The sequence below is a fragment of the Trichechus manatus genome, unplaced genomic scaffold (genome assembly GCF_000243295.1).
Source record: "Trichechus manatus latirostris isolate Lorelei unplaced genomic scaffold, TriManLat1.0 scaffold00287, whole genome shotgun sequence".
Taxonomy (NCBI): Eukaryota; Metazoa; Chordata; class Mammalia; order Sirenia; family Trichechidae; genus Trichechus; species Trichechus manatus.
The window spans coordinates 1,697,879-1,724,037 of record NW_004444223.1 but is presented as its reverse complement, the minus strand read 5'-3'; the positions used below and the strand labels follow the sequence as shown (position 1 = coordinate 1,724,037).

At 38.9% G+C, this 26,159-nt stretch overlaps 1 protein-coding gene across 2 annotated transcripts in view; it reads left to right on the top strand.

The window, feature by feature from the left end:
* Nucleotides 1-26,159, top strand: part of FILIP1 (filamin A interacting protein 1) — a 136,187-nt gene that overhangs the window by 60,690 nt on the left and 49,338 nt on the right. For both annotated transcript variants that reach the window (XM_004390157.2, XM_004390156.2), the window contains exon 3: nt 7,347-7,525. In XM_004390157.2, coding sequence (XP_004390214.1) covers nt 7,347-7,525 — 179 coding nt within the window. The remainder of the gene's footprint in view (nt 1-7,346; nt 7,526-26,159) is intronic.

The following is a 26,159-nucleotide window of genomic DNA, read 5'->3' as shown; positions in this document are numbered from 1 at the left end:
GTTAGCTGATAGGGGACCTCTGCATGAATCTCTCCTTGCTCTCTGTTCTCTGTAGTTTTCTCACTCCATTTGGTGCCTGGCTGAGTTCTTTATCTCTTCATTTGTTGTTTTAGGGTTTCAGGATTGTTGTTTTCTCTGTTCAGCTTAGTTTTTCGGATCTTTGCTGTGGAGGGACGGCATGGTGCTTCTGCCTAGAGTGCCATTTTGCTGGAAGTCTCTCAATGGCTGATTTTTTGAAAGTAGATCACCAAGCCTTTTTCCTGAGGTACTGCTGTGTGGACTCAAACCTCCAACCTTTGCATTAGTAGCCAAGCACATTAACTGCTTGCGCCACCTGAAGACTCCCCAAAAATCCCTACTCATTCTAATTTCCAGATCAAATTATGCCCAGCTATGTTATTTAACAAAACTCACCAGAGGTCAGGCAGTGAGGCCAATATAGTGGACCTCCCTCCCTTGCCAAATATCTGGGGAAAAATCGAAGAGAAAATATGAATCCCTCTGCACTTCCTTGTAAAAATAAAGCCCAGGATATCAAAGTTCAAAATTATTAAGCAAAATTGCAAAGAATCAAGCTTTCAGTTTCTTTTCTTTCCAATTTCTTATTCCGAGCAGCCTTAGCCAGAGGGATCTCATTGATTGTGTCTTCATTTCTTTTCCCCTTCAGCAAAATGATTTAGATCCAGGAGCATTACCATAGTTGAATTAATACATTCTGAAGTCTCTTTGTTCTACTTTTTTCAAAGAGTCCAAAGAATTATTAGAATGCATACAATTATCATAGTACCAACTCACACTCATAACTTTAAAAGAAAATACCCAGCTCTTTGATCCCAGGACTCAGGGACAATCTAGGTCCATGTAACTCTTACTTAAAACCAAAGCAGAGACTTTGGGTATGTCTGAGAGAAGCAGGGTGGGTAGAGAAAATCCTCAACTACAACAGGATTCCAGTCACTGTAGGGCCTGTAACCCTCCCCTCACTTTGGAGAAGTTTCCCATCAAGAAGTTAATTATGGGAAATGGGGTGCCCTAGGTTGGGTGGAGGAGCCCTGGTGGTGCAGTGGTTAGGTACTCGGTGGCTAACCTTTGCCGCTCCACAGGAGAAAGATGTGGCAGTCTGCTTCTGTAAAGATTACAGCCTTGGAAACCCCATGAAGCAGTTCTACTCTGTTCTTGTTGTTGTTGTTAGGTGCTGTCGAGTCGATTCCGACTCATAGCGACCCTATGTACAGCAGAACGAAACACTGCCGAGTCCTTCCTTATCCTCATAATTGTTGTTATGCTTGAGCCCATTGTTGCAGCCACTGTGTCAGTCCATCTCGTTGTGGGTCTTCCTCTTTTTCGCTGACCCTCTACTTTACCACGCACGATGTCCTGCTCCAGGGACTAGTCCCTCCTGATAACATGTCCAAATTATGTGAGACGAAGTCTCATCATCCATCCTTCTAAGGAGCATTCTGGCTATACTTCTTCCAAGACAGATTTGTTCATTCTTCTGGAAGTCCATGGTATATTCAATATTCTTTGCCAACACCACAATTCAAAGGCATCAATTCTTCTTAGGTCTTCCTTATTTATTGTCCAGCTTTCGCATAGGATGACTATGAGTCGGAATCTGCTTGACAGCAATGGTTTTTTGTTGTTGTTTTGTTTAGGTTGGGTGGAGGAATCTGTTTGCATATACTATCCCTGCCCTTAGTGAGTGGCATTTGAAACTTATCTATCTGTTTTGCAAAATTTAGGCATTTGCATTGATGATATTCTCAGTGCCTAAGTCTTATATGAGTTGCTATACTTTCCCACTTGCATATTTAAAATCTCTTTGATATTTTTCTTCTTTCAGGCTCTTGCTCAGACCTAGGAAATCCACCTCTTAGGAATGGTTTTTCCTATTGCCTCATTTGTTTCAGCTGGAATCTCACCCCTTACCCCAGGTAACCCTTATGAAGCCTGTGTGGCTTGGAGCCTGTTAGGGACAAAAAGTTGCCAAGTGTTACTCTTCCTCAGAATTTAGCCTTCCCTGTGTTTGAACTTTCTAATCCTTGAGTACATAACTTGTCCTACTCAAGGCCAAATATGTATATATTTTTGACACAACCATATGTGCATTAGGATGGCTTAACTGAGAATTTCTTACAACTGGATCAGTTTTATAAACTGGTCCCCTTTTTTTCTCTACAGTTGTTTTATGGATCTTAAGGCTTTTTGATTTGTTTACTTCTCTTATGCTTTCAGATCCAGACATTTGTTTTCCTAACATTAGCTTCCATATTCTGTATTGTGGGGTCTCCATTAGTGACAGAAAAAAAAAAAATCAAGGAGTTCTGAGTCTGTCAAGAGCATCCTTTGTTCAACACAAATCTTACCTACTTTCATGTTCCTGAATTGGATAATTCTCATTACAAGGTCTTTCCCCATCGTACCACATCCATGTTTGGACTGGACCTGCTGTAGTCTTGCCCGAATCCCCTTTTGTGTGTCTCATCTTTCTTTTGAATCCTACATCCCCAAGCTTCTGATGCATGTTCACTCAGGGCCCAGGCAATAATAGCTGACACCCTAAAACCAAATAATGCTTCAAATATCTTACGCTGATCTTCTTCCCAGATTTTAGTTCTTAAATCTGTTCATGTTTTATGTAATCACTTTGAATAGCTGTTGCAGTCTTTAAGGGAAGGGCCTCAACTGATCTCACGATGGGCTCTATCTGCAGTTTTACAGCATGTTCTTCAGTAGTTTTCTGGACCCCAACACCGTCTTTGTGGGGGACAATCTGCGCTGTTCTCTGTACTCTCATATCTCTTCCTGTTCCCATTCTGATTCAACAATGACTAAAATACCTGCTTTTTTTATAGCCCTATCTTTAAGAGCACTTAAATCCACTTCCCTTGCATGAAAATCCAGTTTGGTCTTTAAGACTTCATTTCCTCTAAGTAGATTTCTGTCTTCCTGAGTTTCTTAATATGTCTCCAGTTAGCCCTCTGCAGTTAACAGCACTAAAACCACTTCCTGAACCATGACCCTTTTATCGAAAACATTCTGGATTCTCTCCATCTCAAGTACTTGCATTCCTTCTCCACCACTTGATTTGCTAGAAAAAGACTTCCAGGTATGCGCTTCCCTTACTAAATTTTTGGCCTGTGGTGTTATGATGATCTCATTCAATTTTCCTTACACCTCAGTCCAAGTGGAAGCTATATTTCTAAAGTAATAGGGGCCACATTCCACTTTCACTATTCATTAATAAAAGCTACCGTTCCTCTAAGGTAGAGGCCACAACTTGGATCCTGAAAACCAGAAGCCACGAACACAGTGTATATGATTAATGGATCTACAGAGCCCATAGTTACGAAAGCTGGTGTTAAGAGTCTCTGGACAAGCCAAATAGACCCAACAGGGTAGCTCTACCTCAGTTCTCTCCTTGGAACTTGGCACAATTCCAAACAAAATACTAAGAAACAGCATTTGGCACAGCTGATCTGTTGCTACCTATGTTAGTTCTTATAACCAGAATTTAACGTTAAATGCTAGGTCCTCTCACACCAATGCTTTATTAAAAAAAAATTAAAAACAACCCATTGCCGTCAAGTTGATTCTGACTCATAATGACCCTATAGGACAGAGTAGAACTGCCTCCATTAGGTTTCTAAGGTTGTAATCTTTGTGGAAGCAGACTGCCACATCTTTCTCCCAAGGAATGGCTGGTGGGTTTGGACAGCCAACCTTTTGGTAAACAGCTGAGTGCTTAACCACTGCACCACCAGGGCCTCTGAAGTTTAAAGTCTGGGCCTGTAGTTCTGTTGAGAAATGCACTGCACACATCAATGAAGTACACACACCTTGGCAGCCTATATGTTAAGAGAAAAAAAGACTTCTTTCCTGAGAATGTAATCACTATTATGGGGTCAAGCTGTACTAGTGTAGGTGAGGTAAACATTCCCCATAGAGACCCCTGCAAATGATTCCAGTGGCCCAGCTGCTGCAAACAACCAATCTCAACGACCCACATGGAGAGAACTGACTAAAGGCTGTCTAAGGCCTGCCTCCTGCCTAGGCTATGCTAGTTAAACCAGTTGCCATGGAGTTGACTCCAGCTCATGGAAACCCCGTGTGTCTCAGAGTAGAACTGTGTTCCACAGGATTTTCAATAGCTGGTTTTTCAGAGGTAGATTACTAGGACTTTCTTCTGAGACGCCTCTAGCAGTCAAGTACGTTAACCATTTTGCACCACCCAGGGACTCCAGGCTGCACCAAAAGACTTGATATCACCGTGTGCTGTTTTGTTCTCCAGATGCCTGTGCAATGTCTGTCTCTTTGGATTTCTCAGTCAACCATCCAATTAATAATGCCTCCGTCTTCCACTCCAGAGTTGCTTGAATGGGTTGATGGATAACTGCAGGAGTTTGACAGATGGATTTAAAACATGGAAAACATATATTGTTATAGATAGATAAATGACCACCACTGGACTTTCTATTACTTTCCCTCCAGATTTGGACTTTGGAGAAACACATCTGTGGGAGAGTTTGGGTATTCAGAGCACAACGTTCTATCCTATGGCAGACAGAGTAAAACATGAGAAACGAAAAGTCTCACTGCACATGGCCAGTTCCTTATCCCAAATATAACCATCAGATAAGTCACCTTCTCCTTCCTTGGGGCGGATTAGGGTAGGGTATGAAAAAACAGGTAGAAGCTGCTCTTCCAAATACTTTTACAAGGAGGGACAGTCCTACTTTATATTAAGTAGGAAGGCTCAAAAGGGGGAAAAAGTTACTCCTTCTACATTTTTGATGATGATGATGATGATATATCAGCAAGGTTTTGTAAATTCTATAAAATATAGTAAAAATCACATTTGAAGAAATACAGGAGAAATTTTATAATATGAGGAATATTGCTAATCAATGAAAAAATATTTTATATTGGCTTCCCTTTAAGACTACAGAATTTATCAAGAGACATAAAAGTACAATCTGCTAATTCCTGATGATCGCAGATATTATCACCTAGGCTTCTCCACCAGTCTCAGTCTGGTTACCTGCTCTTGGACAAAGAGAGTAGAGATCTGGGCAGAAGACAGAAGACACCAAGGATGGCGGGGACAGTCTCTCTTTTATTTTGGACCACAGAAATGACCCATTCACAATGAAGATATCACACAATTATAGAGGGAACCATGGGTCCTCCTTATAACTAACGGGCAAACATCAAAAACCTGGGTAGAGCAGCTGTGATGCTGACATCCTGTGGAGCTACCCTATTGGGTTTGGGGTTGAAGGGTTGAAGATGGATTTAAATATGCCTGTTTCAGCTAGCATAGTGGTTCTCAACCAGTAGGCAATGTTCCCCCGTCGAAATATTTGGCAATGACGAGGGACAGTTTTGACTGCCACGACTGGGAGAGTGCTACTAGCATTTAGCAAGTAGAGGCCAGGGATGCTCCTAAATATCCTACATTGCACAGGACAGCTCCCCACCACAAGAATTACTTGGCCCAAAACATCAATAGTGCTGAGGTTAAGAAACCCTGAACTAGAGTTTGAAGGGGAGAATAAGACAGTGAGACAGTGAGAAATGTAGGAAACCATCAATATTGTAGGAGTCCCTGGGTGGTGCAAACAGTTAAGCGCAGGGCTACTAACCGAAAGGATGGCAGTTGGAGCCCACTCAGAGGCACCTTGGAAGAAAGGCTTGATGATCTGCTTCTGAAAGATCACAGCCAGGAGAATAACATGGAGCATGTTCTACTCTGAAACACATGGGGTTGCCATGAGTCAAAATCAACTTGATGGCAACTGTTTTTTGCTTTTTTTTTTTTTTTTAACCAATATTGTAAGCTTCTGTCCAATTTAACAAACATTTACTAAACACCTACTTTGTACCAGGTACAGTGTGGGGAACGGAGGACTAAAAAAATAATCAAGACATGAGCCCTTAAAAATCTTATAGCCTGGCCGGAGAGACAGGCACAAATGCCCCTGTAATAATGTATTTTTAAACGTCTTTTAGAGAAATGTGCTCTCTCACTATATTTAGCGTCTCTTGAAAAAAGAGAACTGAGGGTCCTGCAAAATACTTTTCTTAGAAAATGTTCTACATCGTACTTTGGTGAGTGGCATCTGGGGTCTTAAAAGCTTGTGAGCAGCCATGTAAGATACATCTACTGGTCCCATCCCATCTGGAGCAAGGGAGAATGAAGAAAACCAAAGACACAAGGGAAAGATTAGTCTAAAGGACTAATGGACCACAACTACCACAGCCTCCACCAGACTGAGTCCAGCACAACTAGATGGTGCCTGGCTACCACAGCCAACTGCTCTGACAGAGATCACAATAGAGGGTCCCCAACAGAGCTGGAGAAAAATGTAGAACAAAATTCTAACTCACAAAAAAAGACCAGACTTACTGGTCTGACAGAGACTGAAGACCCAAGAGGATGGCCCCCAGACACCCTTTTAACTCAGTACTGAAGTCACTCCTGAGGTTCACCCTTCAGCCAAAGATTAGACAGGCCTATAAAATAAACAATAACACACTTAGTTCAACCTTGTTTCTGAGACTAAATGGGCACACCAGCCCGGTGGCAAGGGCAAGAAAGCAGGCTGTTGATTGCCACAAGTGGGGGAGTGCTACTAGCATTTGCCAACAGGAAAGCTGAATGAATAGAAATAGGGAACCCAAGGTCGAGAAGCAGAGAGTGTTGACGTGTCACAGGGTTGGCAACCAATGTCACAAAACAATATACGTTTTAATTGTTTAATGAAAAACTAATTTGCTGTGTAAGCTTTCACCTAAAGCACAATTAAAAAAATTTTTTTCTTAGAAATGCGTACAACTGCAAGTCTTCGAAAAGAAAAATATTGTTATGATGATAATCACCTCCCAGGGGAGAAGTTTGGTATAAATGTGCATGCTGAAATCTTAATTCTTCTGAGATCAGGAGGGTTGTTATCTTCTTTCTTTTGAGTATAGGGCTTTGTGCTATCTCATTAAAACAATGGAAGTTTGTTCTTTTGAAAGTTTAGGGACGATGCATATGTTCACAGAAAAAAAGCCTAAAAGTCACTGCAGCATGATTATGGCTAGTTTATAAAACCAGTTAGCATGAAGAAAATGATGGAATGGGGAGAACGACGGCTAATACCAGACTCAATATTCTACAATGCACAGGGCAGCTTCCCACCACAAAGAATTACCTGGTCCAAAATGTCGATAGTGCTGAAGTTAAGAAATCTTGAACTAGAGTTGGAAGGGGAGAGTAGGATAGTGAGTAGTGTAGGAAACTATCAATATGCAAATAAAATAAAATATTAAGCACTTTTCTGCGTTTGTTTACTTAGCTGGACAGACTTGAGGAAAAACAGAAAGAAACCTACCGGCGCATGCTAGAGCAGCTGCTGCTGGCAGAGAAGTGTCACAGGCGCACCGTGTACGAGTTAGAGAACGAGAAGCATAAACACACTGACTACATGAACAAGAGTGACGACTTCACCAACCTGCTGGAGCAGGAGCGGGAGAGGTAAGCTGCACGCACACACCAGCACATCTGGACGCCTGCAATTCTTTTTCCTCGGTCCCTTATGTCGGTGACACTAAGGTCCAGTGACCATGGACAAGTGCCCAGGGTCTAATTCTGATTTCTGAATGGTTTGTGACTAGAGAGAGTGGGGCCGACTATAATCTGAACTATTACATGAATGTATTTGGGGGGTATTTATAAGTAGGGTTCCACACTCACACAAGGATGTTAAAAGACAGAAAACCTCAAATCTAGAGCTTTATATTGAAACATGATCAATGAACCACCTACACGTGAAAAGCCTCTCTATTAATTGCCTTCTATTTGAAATAAGGAGTCCCTGGGGGGCACAAACAATTAAGTGGTTGGTTGCTAACTGAAAGGTTGGCAATGCACATCCACCCAGAGGTGCCTTGAAAGAAAGGCCTAGCGGTCTACTTCCAAAACCTCAGGCACTGAAAACCCTATGGAACACGGTTCTACTCTGACACACATGGGGTTGCCATGAGTCAGAGTGGATTTGACGGCAACTGGTAACTTTGAAATAATCTAGTTTTTCTTTTTGGGGTTGAAATCCACTGAGTCAGGAAGGCAAATTCTTAACCTTAACCATTTTAAATGAATCCCGTTCATTCTTACAGCCAGTGGAGAAAATTTCAATATTTGGTTGTGCATACCATAGTTCTACAAAAATAAGGCATGCCTTCTATGTTTGTTTGCCAGCCGCGCCCTTTCCCCTACCCACCCTCACCCCCATTTTGGTAAGTGTGCTATTTTTACAGCAACGTGTCGATTCTGTAATGACTAGAACTACCTGCTTAATTTCCCAAGGGTTACATAACTCTTAAAACGCAGCGTAAAAAACAAAATTAAACCTCAGTATATGGAGTCTTGATGTCTATCCTTGCAGGTAGTTTTCTCAGACCAAGGACTGCCACATTTGAAGCGGACACCCCAAATTGAAAAGTTTTTTAATTAACTCTTCTATACTACCCAATCTTTTCAGCATTTTCTTTTTAGATTTTTCTCTTCTTTCCCTTCCCTTGGCTGAATGGGCATGTCTGTGAATTCCACAATCTTTGAAACTATTGACCCTGAATTCCGATGCCTTGAGTTATCAAGCGTGTCAGCCCCTGTGTTGAAGGTTTGCAAATTGAGAGCCACTTGGGAACAGCTTTACCTATCCTTGCTTTGTTATCTATTTATTTACAAAAAAAAAAAAGAGATCTGACTTTCCCAGATTAGTTTACTTACCAGAAAAAGCTATCACAATAAGAGTAAATAAAAGCATGAAGCCGAACAGGTTTGTGTTATTCCTTTTTTATTATTGGTAATGTTTACTTGTTACTGGTGTTTGAACATGGAGCCCTGGTGGTGCAGTATTTAAGAGCTCGGCTGCTAACCAAAAGGTTGGCAGTACAAAGCCATCAGCCACTCTTTGCAAACCCTGTGGGGCAGTTCTACTCTGTCTATAGGCAGTTCTACTCTGTGAGTTGGAATGACTCGATGGCAATGGGTTTGGGGTTTTTTGGTTTGGTCTTTGTACAACCCTTGGGAAAAGAGAAACAGAAAAGAGAACAATGTTACAGCTTCACTGGAGTGTTATGTAGCTCACTTGCAATTTGTGGCTTCTTTAAGCTTGTCTTCTGCTCCTAAAGGCTAAGGTTTACCAGCTTCATGTCTGAACAAATAGATGGCCTGATTTAACATTTTTGGGTAATTGAACAGTGAGAATAAAACTCCATCCCTTCAGTCTCTACGAGTTTTCCAATATCAAGCTGCAGATATTGCAAACAAGTTTCTAATGACGGCATAAATTACACAAATCCACAACAGCCATCTGGTTAGATGTCCTGTGTTTGAATGTGGTCAGGTAAAAAAGTAGGAACTTGTTTGATGTTGACTTTTTAAAATATTGGAAATGAAATAATTTTAAAGAACACCTATGTGAATTAATTATTTTCTGACACTTCGCAAATTATTTGATTTAGAACCAGATATGGCTGTCTTTTCTGCAATTTACCACCTAAGCTAAACGCCTGAGGCAGCACCAGTTCACTTAGAGTTTTTAGTTTTAATATAGATAAGCAGATGAAGAGAGTAATTATCCAGGCTGTTTATTTTTCTTTTGTGTTTTTCCTAGTTTTTGTATTCTGTGAGGGTAACAGTATTAAAACATGATAGAGAACTTCATTGTTTACAAAGTACTTTTATATCCATTATACAATGAAGTCTATCCCAGATGTGTTTATTTACTGACTTTATTTTGATCAGCTCTGGATGAGGGATTCTAATCCCCCGGCCCCTTTCAGGAATTGTTTAATTTTATTAAAACAACAAAACAAAACCTCTCCTGAGCAAAGTCCTATGTAAAAGTTTTTAAAAAAACAAAGTAAAATTTAAAACATTATCTTAAGATGCTTTTGATACTTTGATCAGCACCACTGGGATATGTCACCACTTTGATGTTTTAGATAAGAATTCACTAAAAGACCTTTGACTCTCACTTAAATATTAAACAACTTTAAGGTTTTAACATAATATTTTTGACTGAACAGGTATACTTAGGTTTTTTTTTTTTTTACCGCCAATATTTTTTCTTAGCTCAATACTCTAACTACCAGTGTATGCATCGTGGGCATACTGTGACAAATGCTAGCTATGCTAAATTAAACACCCCCACTAAGACTCTGATAACTTAAGTTGGCGTCTCTGCATTGCACTATGATCTGAGGTGTCCACCGTGACTGGCTCGCGGGTTCCTGGGGCAGTGATGCCTTTAGGATTTTCTCAAAGGTCATGCCTGGATTCCTGTTGCCCTTTGGAAGCTGCCCTGCTAAATCTGCTTTGGGTTAAATCCTCTTTTTGAAGTAAGCGGTCATTATTAGATCTACATATGGGAGCTAGCAGGATGCTGACCCTAAGGCTTTATTTCCTGTGGGCCACGTCACGGGTGCCCCCTCCCCTAGCACGGACTGCGGCCACGGCCTGGGCGCCGCCTCCCACTGGGCCTAGGTCAGGCGCTCCCGGCGGCTCCCGAGAGGCCACTAGGCGGCCGCAGCACGAGCACCTGCAGAGAAAGCCGGCTGCAGCTAATAAAGAACCGGCATTTCTGAACATAAGTGGGAGTCCTTGTGTAGACTGTTCCAAGTCCTTTGTTTGCTTGTTTGTTTCGCACTCCCTTCCTCTTCTCCCAAAAAGTCGCTTTTGTGAGCAGAAAAATAGAGCCAAGGACTTTCCTTTTGTTTCTTCTAAGAGCATGAGTAAAGGAAGGAAGTGAGGCAAAGCTTGACATTAGGCTAGGTGGTTTGCTGTTCATAGTCACCCAGCTTCTCGCACTGGGTGTACAACTCTGCAGGCTGTCCCCATCCCAGACAGCTTCTAGATTTGGGGGGTGGGGACGAGTTCGGGGTTGGGGGGGGGACGTGGGAGACTCTCCTGGCACCTAGGAGCATCTAGGCTCCATTCTCCATCCTTGTCCTGCTCTCTAAGGGTTTTTCACTTCTTTCAGAGAAATGGCTAAATGCAATAAAAGAGATGCAGAGATATGAAATCAGTGGCCGGAGTTGATAAGCAATCCAGATTTGGATACTTAATGAAACCAGGATCCAAGGCTCTTAAGGACTTCAGAGACTAGACCTTTCAAGACCTTCATTTTACAGATGGAGAAACTGAGGTCCAGAACAATTATGTAGCTTGACCAAGGTCACACCATGCAGGCACCTGGTCTAGCACTTTTGTGCAAATGAGTCCTTGTGCAGATGACTTGTTTTATGTTGTCTTTTTGTGTGTATGGGCTCCCCACCTCCATGTTCTTTTGTACAAACTATGACACAAAATCTTAAAAGGCAGAATGTTGGTTATTGTGAAGATATAAACACAGAGATGTTATGACCTGTGGTGTGTCTGGACTGTCAAGATGGAGAAGCTTCTGGACAGTAGACTGTTGGAGGGAGCAGCCTGGGGACTTGTCTGGAAACTGAGTTTGCATAGAAAGTACAGTGTTTTACTTAGATGGCATTCTATTTGGAGTAGTTCTGGTAGGAAGCTGATGATGTTTATAGGGGAGTTAAAAAAGCCCCCACCCCCTAAGTCACTTCCCTTGGTATGGCCACTGACCTAGACTCTATAAGTGCAAACAACTATAAAAGCAGAAATTACCACTTTTCAGGAGCTGTTAAATTCACCTTATATTAAAATTCCACAAATATTAAGTATCTAAAATGGGAAATATATTGTTCTGGGCTTTCTTTATTCTAAGTCAACACACTGTGGTCATAATTTATTGCCATCATCTACTGCATATTTATTTTTACAGATAGTCATATCCCTAAATTTAAAAGGGGAAATGGCATGAACAAATGCATTGGTTTAACTAGCATTATCAATAATAAAGATGAAACTATCCTTCATTTCATTAACTAGGATGTAGATTTTTTTTTTTAAAAAAGCTCCCTTGTCTAAATGCTATATTCTGTTTTGTCCATATTTCAAGTTGGTTTGACCTTTAAAGGCATAATTCTGAGCATATGAGATCACCTTCAGAGTTTATACTCTATTCCCTGTCTGAACTGCAAGACTTGTGATTTTAATCTTAAGCTTCACTAGGACTGCTCCAAGAATGTCAAAGTAGAGAGAACACAGTTACATCAAAAGTGGTCTGCACTTAAAGAAATATTTGAGATGTGTGTGTGTGTATGTGTGTGTGTAAATGATGCGGGAGAGTGCTGTCTAAATCTATCACTGTAGATAATAGATTTCAAATCTTTTGGATTCTACAGGCTCAGCTGGGACTGTATAAATAATTACATCATCATATAATATTGCAGCAAGCCTTCCAAGTGTAAGTTACTTTTTTTAAGTACAAATAAGCATCTCAAGAGAAATCACTTAACTTGTGAAGCAGAGAATGTAGGAGCATAAGGTGGAACAGAGGGGGAGCTTTCAAGCCCCATTTTGGTACTGTTTGTTTAGGTCGATGGGAAGGTGGTTTGCCTGGTGGTCTGTGGAACAGTCTGCATCTTTACACTTGCCCATGTAGGGAAGTGACTAGTCAGAATCTACTGTTTTTGAAAACTTACTCTAGTGGCTTGGGATCCTGGGAAATGTTCTTGGCCTGCTTTATAGAAACAAATTCATATCTGGTTCCATGGGATAGTATCTTTAAGTTTCTTAGATTTAGATGCCTGATCTCTGAAACATGGTGACAAAATTGACTTTTCTCACTGGTAGCCCAGAGAATTACATTCAAGCCTTTGTAGAAGAAGATTGCTGATGCTGTGTAGATGATCAAGTCTTATAAAACAGAAAGTAATCAATAGCTGGAAAATATCAGCAGAAAACAACTGAGCTGTCGTCTCTGCGCTTAGCGCTCTGTTAGAGGCTGTTCAATAGCAGAGTTATTATTGACCCCTTAATATGCTAGAAGCATATGCCATCTTGTTTAGTCCTTACCAACTGTGTGATGTATAATTATTATCCGTATTTAGTAGATGAGGAAGCAGAGAGGCTACGTTCCTTACCAAAAGGTCACTTACCAACAGTTAATTGGAAAAATCAGGGTTTGAATTGAGTTTCTTTCAGAAGAAAAAAAGAGCTTTTGCTACTTCCAAGATCTCATCTTCTGATTAAAATGAATATCTCATTTCCTCAATGAATGAAGGAAGAAAAGGTGACTTATGAAGTTGGTTAGTGGCTTCTTGGACGGCATACCCATTCTGTTGCAGGTTTAGGATTCAAATTCACAGAACCAAGGTTGCCAGATCTTAACTTGATCATGAAATTTGCCACCTACTATTCCACTCTTTGTCAGTATCCAACTGATCAAGAAAATTGCTGGGAATAGACAGTTTTTAGAAAAGGAGAGGAATTAGAATTTAGGGGCTCAACAACCCAGCTGTAATATGTTTTATAGTTGATTTTCTGAAAGAATGTCAGGCTCAAACTCCACCTTCCAATTCTTACCCTTAAAATATGCAATCCCACTTCCTATTGAAAAATGTGATTGAAATACAAGAGGCTAGGTGATGTGGTGTTACCCTTGGTGCATAGCTTGGGTGTATGTGTTGAGGGTGAGGGCATGGCTGATGGATGATGTGAGGGAAGTGATGTTTTATCTTTTTGAAGGGACAAGGCAATCAGGATGACTCAGGAAAACAGCGGCCAGGATTGGGAAGTCTGGGGTTAAAACAGATGCTGATCCCATTTAAAGACCCAGGATGTTAACATATCTACAAAGAGCATTATAGAACTAGAAGCAAGTCCCCATCTTTAACTATGCATCATCGTTCCCACCCCACCCCCCAATGAATATGAAAGAGTGCATTAAAAAATGCCCTTGGGATTCATTTCACCAGATCTAATCTGTGCAAAAATGCTGAGGCTTGGGTGGACAAGATCTTTTTCCCAAGCTACATAGAATGCTCATTCTCAAGGTCATTGAGCTAGCAGCCTTTGATCTAAGACTCCTCAAAGTCTTAGTAATAAAACTTTAACAAGGATGCCTAAGGAAAATGGGTTCGTTAACTGACAAAAATTGCTGATTAACCGAGGGTTAATTACTTAGTTTCACTGTTACAAAAATATTTCTCAAATGCATTTTCCTTTCCATTAATAATTTAATATACCACAAAGTCCAGTTAAACTATATTTGATAATTCAGGATCGTGTAATGCTGCTACCTGGATGATTCTGTACCTTATAACCTCAGAGCCTATTACATTAAATTTAAATGCCAATTATGATTTCATTAAAAATCATTGTGGTAAAATATGTATACCAAAAAGTTTGCCATTTTAACCATTTTTAAGTGTACTATCTAGTGACATTAATTACATTCATCATGTTGTGCTACTGTCACCACTATAAATTTCCAAAGGTTTTATATCACCCCACACTGAAACCTAATGCCCCTTTAACAATAACTTCCATTCTTTCCTCCCCCAATCCCTGATAACCACCAATAAACTTTTGTCTCTATGCATTTGCCTAATGTAGATATTTCATATAAGTGGGATCATACAATATTTGTTCTTTTGTGCCTGACTTATTTTACTCAGCATGTTTTCAAGGTTCATCCACTTTGTAGCATGTATCAGAATTTCATTTCCCTTTATGGATGAATAATATTCCATTGTATGTATATAGGGTTCCTGTGTGGCACAAATGGTTAAATGCTCACCTGCTAACCCAAACTACCTTTTGCTTATCCATTCATCTGCTGATGGACACTTGGGTTGTTTCCACATTTTGGCTATTGTGAACAATGATGCAATAAACATTGGTGTACATGTATCTGAGTCCCTGCTTTCCAGTCTCTTGGGAGTGGAATTGGTAGGCCACATGTCTGTTGAACTTTTTGAGGAACTGCCAAACTGTTTTCTACAGTGGCTGCACCATTTTACATTCCCACCAGCAATGCATAATGGTTCCAATTTCTCCACAGCCCCCACAACAACTGTTAGTTTCCATATTTTCTGATAATAGCCATCCTAGTGGGTGTGAGGTGATACTTCATTGTGGTTTTGATTTGCATTTCCCTAATGACTAAGGACCTTGAGCATCTTGTGTTTATTAGCCATTTGTATATCTTCTTTGGAGAAATGTCTCTTCAAGTCCTTTGACTATTTTTTAATTAGGTTGTTTGTTTTATTGTTGTTGAGTTGTAGAAGTTCTTTACATATGCTAGATATTAAACCCTTATCAAATATATGGCTCCCAAATATTTTCCCTTATCATGTAGGTTGTTTCTTCACTTTCTTAGTAAGATGAAGTACAACTTATCTTTTTTTTTTGTTTGTTTCTTCGTGCCTTTAGTGTCATATCTAAAAATCCATTGTCAAAAATAAGGTCTTGATGTTTTATTGCTATGTTTACTTCCAAGAGTTTTATGGTTTTAGTTCTTGAGTTAATTTTGATTTACTTTGAGTTAATTTTTGTATATGGTAAGTATTGGCCCGACTTCATTGTTTTACATGTGGAGATCCAGTTGTCCCAGCACCAGCTATTGAACAGACTAATCTTTCCTCATTGAATGGACTCGGCACCCTTGTCAAAAATCAGTGGTATGGGTTTATTTCTGAACTCTCAATTCTATTCCATTGGTCTATATGTCTATCCTTAGACCACTACCACACTGTTTTATTACTGTAGCTTTATAGTATGTTTTGAAATGGGGAAATGTGAGTTCTCCTACTTTTTTCTTGTTTTTCAAGATTTGACTACTCGGAGCCCCTTGCCATTCCATATGAATTTGGGGATTGACTTTTCCATTTCCATAAAAAAAAAAAAAAGGCTGTTGGAATTTTGTTAGAGATTGAATTGAATCTGTACATCACTTTGGATATTACTGACATCTTAATAAGATTAAGTCTTCCAATCCATGAACATGGGGTATCTTTCCATTTATTTAGGTCTTTAATTTCTTCCAGCGATGTGTTAATTATAACTGCGCTTTACTACACAGTTAAGGATGGTGAAGATGTCTTTCTGATCTTAGGACTTAATCTGACTAACTGACAGTTTTAGTTGATTAGATTCAATGTATTTGGACTTTTATAACAACAACAGACCTTGGACCAGCCAGGACCCTAATAATATTATACAAAGGTTTGAGATAATAGTCAAAGAAAACGAACCATAAGAAGTGTTGAAAGGAAGAGCTTGAGAGAAAAATGGACAAGAAACATACTTTGTTGTTTAAGATTTTAGCAAGCTATGTAAGAATGCCTCAGGCCTGGTATTTGATACCACTTATTCTGGAAAAGAGGTCTCTGGGTGGTACAAATGGTTTGTGCTTGATTACTAACCTAAAGGTTGGATGTTTGAACCCACCCAGTGGCACTGCCAAAGAAAGGCTTGGAGATCTATTTCCATAAATATTCCAACCAAGAAAACCCTATGGAGCAGTTCTACTCTGTAGCACATAGGTCACTATGAGCTGGAATCAATTCAGTGGCAACAGGGTTTTGTTTGTTGCTTTGTTTTTAATTCTGGAAAAGTCCCAGGATATAAGACTCTGTTTGGAATTTAAATGTGACGGGTAAAGTGCAAGAGCCCAGTATTGGGAGGTAGTCAGGTTATTAGAGTCTCTCTAGATGTGAATCAATCATTGAGAAAGTTGTTTTCTTTCAGAAATCTTCAAGATATTACCAGAAAGTCCCTGAAACTCTAAGTACCTGTTTCACTGAAGAGACCTCTTCAGAGAGAAATAGAGGCAACTCCTTTCATACTGTCATACTTTCTGTCATGTGATCCTGTGAATGCTAGCCTCAACCAGTTAGACTGGAAATCGGCAACTGTCTGAGACAAAGGTCACAGAGTTCTCAAACTCAAATGTTTCCAGGGCCAGGTAGTAAATGAATGAGGGCAGACTCAGCTCATGGACATACATTACATGATGGGTAAGAACTGCTAAAATGGAAGGAGCATGATCTGACTACAGGGAAAGTCACAAATCAGCTCAAACTGATTGATGCCATTTAGATTTGGGGCCCAATGTTGCCAATGCTTCTGATTTTGCAGAAAAAGACAGAACTCTGATTTTATTAAGATCTTCCAATTTTTCAATGTTGGTTCATATTTATAAAGTAATGTACCACAAACAAAAACCCATCTCTTGGTTATTTTATCTTTAAATTGGCTAGTTTGCAACCTTTGATAGCTTAAACATTAGGGAGACCAGGGCCTATGAGGTAGTCTGCCACAAGAGTTCTGCCTAACACTGTGCTCTGTATAGGACAGTGACCCAGTAACCCAGAGAAACATTCCCTTGGGGATTATGAAACAGAAAGAAGTAAAGATAACAGAAGTCAAGAAAAGACAAGCAGAGATATGGAGATTTTAAAAGGTAAGAATGGCCACATCACAGGACCTGGGGTACAATGGACATCTATTTCTGAGGGATGACAAGCACCAGGTCACAAGCATTCATGATGGATTACTAGAACTGTAGGTGTATCCTGAACAATGATGGACAATATTCCAGTATTCCCTAAGCCTGTTCAGCTGTGGAGACAGTTTTATGTATTAATTCACTTTTCCATATGTTCTAACAACTGCCATCAACTTAGATAACCTGAGCAACTCTGTTCCTTACAACCTCAGAGAATTAGTGATATAATTATAAAATTGTTATAGCTTTCACATTATCATTTGCCATGGTGAGTTATAAAAAAATTACTATAGTATGATAATAAGTGGATCTTTTAACTTAATATTTTCTGTTGCCTGTGACCCATCCCCATCAGAGTAGCTAAACTCCTTAAGGAAGAGTTGTCACAGCTGAAATAGAGAAGAAAAGTCAATATCTTGTCTTGTGGATTTCAAGGGCAAAAGTTTGGGTACAGGATTTGAAAGAATATGTAATCATTCTACTTCTTCCCTTTTAGAAGCAAGGGAGGTCTATGTGGCAGGAGGGGGGAGTCCAAAAGAGGCTCTTCTGTGAGCTTTTTTGGGGAGGGGGAGAAAGTTGGGGAGGGGCCAGTAACAGAAACCCCAGGTAGATTCGGTATGGAGAATTTGAGAGAGGATTACCAAGTGGAGTCCAAGGACATGGCAAAACTAGTAGCTCTCCCTCCAATAATTCAGGAATAATGGAGTGAAATTTGGTGTCTGATATGTCCACTTGGAGAGAACTTGATGCAGCCTCAGTGTCCTGCAACCATAGAGGAATATCTAGATTTTCCCTGTCACCCTTGCAAGGCCATATGCAGGAGAATAGAGCATCCACTCACTTGAGTCAGCATCCTGAGAAGACTGACAACTGAGATCAGAGACCACTGCTTGCATCTCAGAAGATGCCAATGTGGAAGGATGATGACCAGATGTCCTCCCACCCATCATGCTAATGGTCCCAGAACTTAGACCAGAAATGGAGTTTGAAGCCCTAGAATTAACAAAGGAGATCCTGACTTGACTAAGGAGTCCTTAAATTTACTAAGGGAAACCCAATTTGACTGAGCTTACCCAGAATTAACAAAGATAAAGTTTCTATCACCTGGTGGAATGGGAGCCCCGAATGGAAATTATAGAAAATACAGAAAATGAAGATAATTGCACTTCTTACATATATGAGTTTGAGGCCTGTGATTAGTACTCCCTTCATTAGTGAAATAATCCTCATGTATGCTAAGAGAAATCATCTGGTATTGTGGCTGGTTCCAGAGTTCTGCTTATGTGCTTACAAATGTCTCAGGTCCTTCAGACGATCACTTGTGCTAACTCTAACCTCTTTAACCACAGTAACTTCTCCCTGGGTTACTGTACCTACGCGCTGCCAGATTCCCTCACTAGATCTTCTCGATCGCCTGCAGTTCATTTGGAGCCAAGTATCTCTGAATTCAGATCCTGACTCTGCCACTTACTGGTATATCATCTTGGACAGGTTATCTAACCACTCCAATTCTTGGTTTCTTCTATAGAATGGGAATAACGAATTACCTATCCCATAGATTTGTTTGTATTTCTAAGGTAATGAATATAAAACCCTTTTCACAAGGCATATAATACATAAAACTGATCATTTCTTCTGCTCATGTGAGTATTAAAACTATGAAGAAAACTATATAAGTTCAGCTAAATCACAATTTACATTTTATCTAACTAAGACATTTTGAGAACAATACAAAGTATTGGAAAAATAAATGCTTTTATTGTTTTGAGGTAGTTGTGTTTGTATTTAAATTTTAAGTAGAGTCAGAAAAACTGAAAACCTATTACAAACAATTAGGGAATTCAATAAAGGTGCAAAACTACATATAATAAAAAAAAAAACTACATAGAATCAATATTCAAAGCTCAATAGTTTTTATGTTTACAAATGACTAAATAATATAAACTATGTTAAATTTAAGTATAACTATCTAGGGACAAACTTAAGAATGTGAAAGCTCAACATAAAGAAAATTTTGAAATGCTACTAAGAGACATATAAAAGACTACAACCAGTGGAAAGGCCGACCACATTCTAGGACTGAAGGATTCAGCATCTTAAAGATGTCAAGTCTCCCTATATTAATCCATAAATTTATGTGACTGTAATAAAAATATCATCAGGATGTTTTTAAAGTTTGGGAACTAAATAAGGTGATTCTGAAGTTCCGTATGAAAAATATACAAACAAGAATAGTCGAATTTTGAAAACAAAAAGTAGTAGAAAAGTTTTCTACAAGAAACAAAAATTTATTTTAAAACTACAATAATTAAAACAGTGTGGCACTGGTACATGAATAGACAGATCAGTGGAGCTGGTAGAATTTCTGGAAGTAGATTATAGTGAATATGAAAATTTAATATATGTTAAAGAAGATGTTCAAAATCAGTTGGAAAAAGTTGGGCCCCTTAGTAATGGCTATTGTGACAGTCATTTTTCTGTATAGTACAGATAATTTACTTGTAAACATGCAGGACAACTGACCATATTTTTGTAAGAGTCATTTTCCTCTGGCCTGATCTACTTTCTACCACTTTAGGAGAACCATCCATATAACAGTTGTGGTTTACATGGGGGAAAAACTTAGCATTTAAATTATTAAGTTTCCAAAGAACAGATAAATCCTGTGTAATAAAAAAAAATTATATGTGAGGAGTAAAATATAAATATGAAATATATAGCTGTAAAATGATGACTTTCTTTCTATAAAAAAAGCACTATTATGATTTTTAGCCACATAAAATTTTATGAGAAGTCAAATATGTGGTAACTATAAATATTCTTTGGAAGAAAAACTGCTACAGTAACTCTGCTGAGGTCATAAATTTGCTGCCATATTGCTATAACATTGTATATTCAGAAAATTAATAAATTAAAAAGAAGTGACAAGGTGCATTTTATATCTTAGAAAGAATAAAAGCTTAAACCCAACTTGGACTGACTTTTTAGAATTATCTGGGGAATAATAATTTTCTTTTCCCAATAGCTGCATAAAGAAAACTACTTTAAATGTAAAAAAAAAAAAAAAAGGTAATCAAGAGGGTTGTATCTAATATGGTGCCAAATTGAGTGGTTCAAATGCATGTATTTTTCACAGAAGTTAATGTGTGGAGGCAAGTGGAGTCCTGATACAAATTAGCTTATTTAAAAAATCTAATACAGATTTATGTTATAATTTTTTTTTTGAATAAAAGTTGATATTGAATGATGCAGTTTAGGTATGCAAAATAAAATTTATGCCTACCGTCATGGCTAATCAGAGAGCCCTCAGGGACTAGGACAGATGGGAAGTCTTAAGAAACACACAATAAAAATCATTAGGAAATAAGGAACAGTTAGTCCAACTAGAATAGTACTTTAACAGACAAATGTTCAGTCAATAATTACAGCTTCAGAGTCTTCCCAAGAGGCAGACATAGGGACAGTGAATAATTAGTGCTTTGTATTAACAGATTTTTATTCTTTCTGATATTAGTGCATTATTATAAAGCATACTATCAATTGTAATCCAGGTATTTGTATGTGAGAAAATATAAAACCAGTGTCCTGTAGATTATTATTATTATTAACTGAAGTATTAGTGAAATACATAAGTTCTAGAGAAAACAGTTCAGGTTGCAAAAGCAACTGAATTAAAAATGAAAATTTCCAACAACTGATTGGAGTTTTTGTTCCCCAAATTCCAAACTAGTTAGGTTAAGTTCTTAATTGAACTGATGGCTTTTTTTTTTTTTCTTTTTGCCATAGTGTACAAAATCTGGTGTTGAGAAGGGATAAGTGAGATTTTTCTTTTGAAATGAAAGACCCGGGAGATGCTACTCTAAATGGTCAGCCATTTGTCACCACAGTAAATACTAGGCAAATGTAGTTTCCACACAAATTCATACACCAACAAAGAGTGAAGAAGGAAATGTGCTAGAAGATGTGTTGTCTCTTAGCACCACAGTGAATGACTACATTACTTTTATATTTATACTCTTTTACCAGGGTGAAAGAAGGTACTCAGATTAGCATTACAAATCCTGGACTCTAGAGAGGGAGTTGAAATTTGGGAAGGGGGTGTTTTCAGTGTTTGGAGGTTGCTCCTCTCTGACTCCTTGACTCCTTGACTGTGTGTGTACTCTCTTTTCCGACAAGGCTTGTGTTTGGAAAGTACTTCATGGTGGTGAAAAGTTTGAAGAGAAAAGATTAATCAAAGGTTGGGTCTTTCATGCTGAATGCATAACATATTCAGTTTTTGGATGTGAACTCTTAGCCAAGAAATTATTCGAATAATATTCAGGAACTGAATGTGAGCTTCAACTGCAAATAAATGAGAGGTCAACTTTACTTAGTCTTGACTCATTCTTCTTAAGTTTGGAAATGTGTTGCCTTAAGGATTTTCTTTATATTTTCTGCAGAGTTCCTAATACCTTGTAGGAGTTCACTGCGAGTTACTTTATTTTATTCTTAAATGCTTAAGGAAGTACATGGGTTTGAACTAAAGTGTGAAGGAAACTATAAATGGTGGAATACGACAACTCTACATCCAGAGTGCCGTCAGAAGGGAGGAACACTGTGGTCTACCTAATCTTTGTCATTTATTACAATGGCACCAAATCCTGATATTCTAATCAAGGTAGTGCTCTCACTTCACTGCTTACCTATAATCATCATCCCTCCCTCCAATACTTTCTGATTATTCACATACTATTTGCTCAGCTTTCCAATGCTCCCAGACATGTCTGGCTTCTCCTGGAATCTATAACATACTAGAAGTTTTGGATTTTATTTCTCACAAGGAAGGAGGCATAATTGTGTGCAGAACTGCTGCCCAGATTTAATACACCATTCCCAAGCCTCCAGGGAGAGATCCTGGAAGAATGCTCCTCTGACCTAACTAAACGCAAGTATAGTGCTTCTAGTATGTCCTACGGCTTTCTTCTCCCTGCCTGCCCACTCTATCCCAACCCTCACAACACATCCACTCTTCAAAGTTCTGGAGCACAACCTCCTGCTGCTTAAAAAAAAAAAAAAAAAAAAAAAGTCTCCTGAGATGAAAGCACACTGAATTGGCAAGCCCTGTGATCGCCCACGCATTGAGAAACTTCCCACTTGCCATATGCTAAACTAGATTTTTCTCATAAATGTTCAGGAATGATGTCTTCTTTATTTCTTCTTTTCCTGATGAATTTGAACAAGGAGTGATTAGAAGAAGATTGGGTTTTAAAAACCACTTTTAGTCACATCATGAGGCTCAATGACAACCGTATATCTAAAGGATGATAGGAGCCTGGCTGTTCTTTCTCTCTAGGATCCAGCACTCTATTAAAAAGTTAAGATTATCTTAGAAGATCCCCACTCACAGCAAACTCAGGACTCAACCTGGGGATCCATAAGTACAATAATACTGTACACATGAAATATATTACTTTGGAGAATACATTTTGGTTATATATGTTAAAAAGTGTAAGGCAGGGAGAGCCCCCATTTGGTTGTATGCCATTCATAGCAAAAAAGGATCTCCTCATTCCACAGGCATACTACTAATGTGAACTTGAAAACTAACCAGATGAATTTAAAAAGTCACTAATCCTCCTTAAATAAAAGTTATTTCATTCATTGAGTCAATGATAATTGAGTCAATGTCCATACTTGACCTGCTCATTTGCTTGTTCTCTTTCTCTCAGCCTTCTAAATATAACCCACCAGTAAGTTGTCTTGATTCTCCTTCCAAATTATATGTGGAATTTGTCCATTTTTCTCCAGTATCATTGTCACTGCCCTAGTCCAAGGCAACATCTTAGTCCAAGTAGATTTTTGACTCATAATGACACTATGTGATAGAGTAGAACTGCCTCATGGGGTTTTCTAGGCTGTAATCTTTATGAAAGTAGATCATCATGTTGCCTGTCTGGGCTACTGCAATAACTTCCTTTAGACTCCTTATTTCCACTCTTGTCCTCCCTGTTCCCACATACATTCTCTACATATTGGTCATGTGAATCAGATTCTTTGGAATAAAATCCAACTCCTTACTGTAATGTGGCAAACTGGGCCAAGTTAACTTGTTTGCTTCCAATTGTCAGATCTTGTTGGAAGATTTTGGTAATTCATGACAAGTGATACATCACAATGAAAGCAAGTCTCCAACTGAATTTTGCCAGAAATACAGTTATTAACAAGCAGTGCTTATAAACTTGATGAAATTCCAGCCCTCTGTCCTATAGGTATGCTGATAAAGTCTTCGCATGAAAAGTTTAGTCAGGGTAGATGCAACAATATGCTAGCCCAGGATCAGCTAATTTTCTGGTTAGATCAGGTGATGGAACCCTGCCATGTTTGGAGACACAGGACCAGGTGGAGCCCTGGACCTAGAGCAACACTCCTAAGTGCTTTAGGCTGCTGGGCTTACCAGGTTCTTATGCTTCATTCAAGAATGGAGGTGCCACATATCTTGAACCACTCATTTCACCAGTAAAAAACGATTTCTAATATTCCTTATGCTAATTAGAAAACCTTCTAGTGTAACGTGAAGAACTTGCATCTTATCACAGCTATCTCCAGAGCACATACTCCTCATAAAGGTAGTTCACATGTTAACTAACTACCCCAGGTATAGAGCAAAACTAATTCACACACACACACACTAACAGTCTTCAGATTTTGGCTTTTAAAAATAATTAGGCTGTGCCTACCGCAGCCTAAATGGTCTTACCCCTGCCTGCCGGTAACGCAGCTGGACCTTGTACCTCTCTTTCTTTGCTCTCTATGCACGAATCATGCTGTCCTTCTTTCTGTTCCTGGAATCTCCCACACTCCTTCCCACTTCAGAGCCTTTGCACTTGCTTCACCCTGTGTGGAGCTATCTGCCTCTGTTCTTCTCATGGCTGGTTCCTTCCGATCCTTCTGCCTCAAAGTCACTGCTTCAGGGAAGGCCTTTATAGGGTGGATTCCCTGCCCTCAGATATGTCTTTTGACAACACCCCCATTCCTTTTCCTCAGGACACTTATCACTAGGTGTAAACCCCACCAGGACAGGGCCCTTGTCTGTCTTGTTCACACCATGTCTCCAATACCTAAGACAATGCCTAGATCATGATGGGCGACCAATAAGTATTTGTTGAAAAGTGAATACAAGATACTTTCTGAAGACAGTTCAAGATCTAACAGTCATACATTTCTAGCTACTGTGACTGCTGTTGTTAGATGCCATCGACTAGATTTCCAACTCATAACGACACTATGTGACAGAGTAGAACTGCCTCATGGGGTTTTCTTGGTTATAGTCTTTATGAAAGTAGATCACTACATCTTTCTCCCATGGAGCCGTAGCATGGATTCGAACTGCCAACCTTTCAGTTAGCAGCCAAGTGCTTAACCACTGTGCCACTGTGACTCTAATGAGTGTTATATTGCCCAATGAAATATCTCCCCTATGTTCCAAGAGGCTCCTAATAAGGAATATAATTTATCCAGGGAATGTTAATTAATTATGATAAATAGTTACAGCTATTTTAAGTGACTGATAATAGTAGGGCTTTAAATTAATTCTGAATACAGCTGTTTAGTGGTATTAGTGTGAGAGAGAAAGAAACCTGTGATTGACATTCATGCTGTTTGTTTTAAAGATTTTTCAAAGGTAACAAACATTTCCTCTCACTATTATCATTTGTCTCTAAATATTGATATGATATGGTTTGAACATAATCAATGCCTCCCTGGGACTATTAACTCAAGCTTAAAGCCTCAGAAGCAGGCTGAACACAAAATGCCACTTGATTATACCACAAATCCTGACGTCTTGATACCCTTTGTAAACATGAGTTTATATTGTCCGTGTTAAAAATAGACCACTAATTTGCAAAGTGCTTACCATCATCCAAATGAGTAAACTATGCACAAACATACTATTATTTGTTTATTGTAGGCCCACTGTGCATCAGACTGGCCACGATTCACATTATCTTGTTGAGTTCTCATAGCAACCGTGCAAGTTAAAATTCATATTCCTACTATACAGCTGAGAAAATTGAAGCCAGAGCAGTTATGAAACACACCCATGGTTGTCTTCCCAGCTGCAGTGCCAAGATTCATTCCCCAGTCTGTGGATCACCGAAATACCCCTTTCCCTCCACACTAGCGCAGCCTCACGTACACTAGGCGGGTAGTGGCAACTGTTTCTTTTCTTTTTCTTCTTCAATTTCAGTTTTTGCCATCCATATTAAAATAGCTAAAAACACAAAGAAAAACAACCAATCAGTTCAGTATCTGAACGACAAATGCTGCTTCATGTAACTTTTACTAAAATAACTCAATAATCACAATCTTTTATTCAGTACTGCAATCTTGAAGCATGGACTAATCATTATTCTAAGTTTGTGCTAATAAGAAGTTAGATATGTTCTTAAAGCAAATGTTATAACTGAACATTAAAGATATAGAAAAGCAATTATCTATTTTTTCTTTATATTGTTTTCTATGCCATAAACATTATGGGTCGTGTTTATATAATATGAAAGCTATCTGAGCACTTCAAAATGCTCTGCAAACATTTAATTCTATTAACCTTAACATTAATTTGACTAATTTATCTGGTATCATGTTTTCATTTCATAATTAAAATAGAATTTCTTAACATAAGTGATGTATGTATTCTATGCGTTTGGGTTAGGAAAAAATATATACTAGAATTTTAAGTTACCCAATGGCTTTTTGACTGAA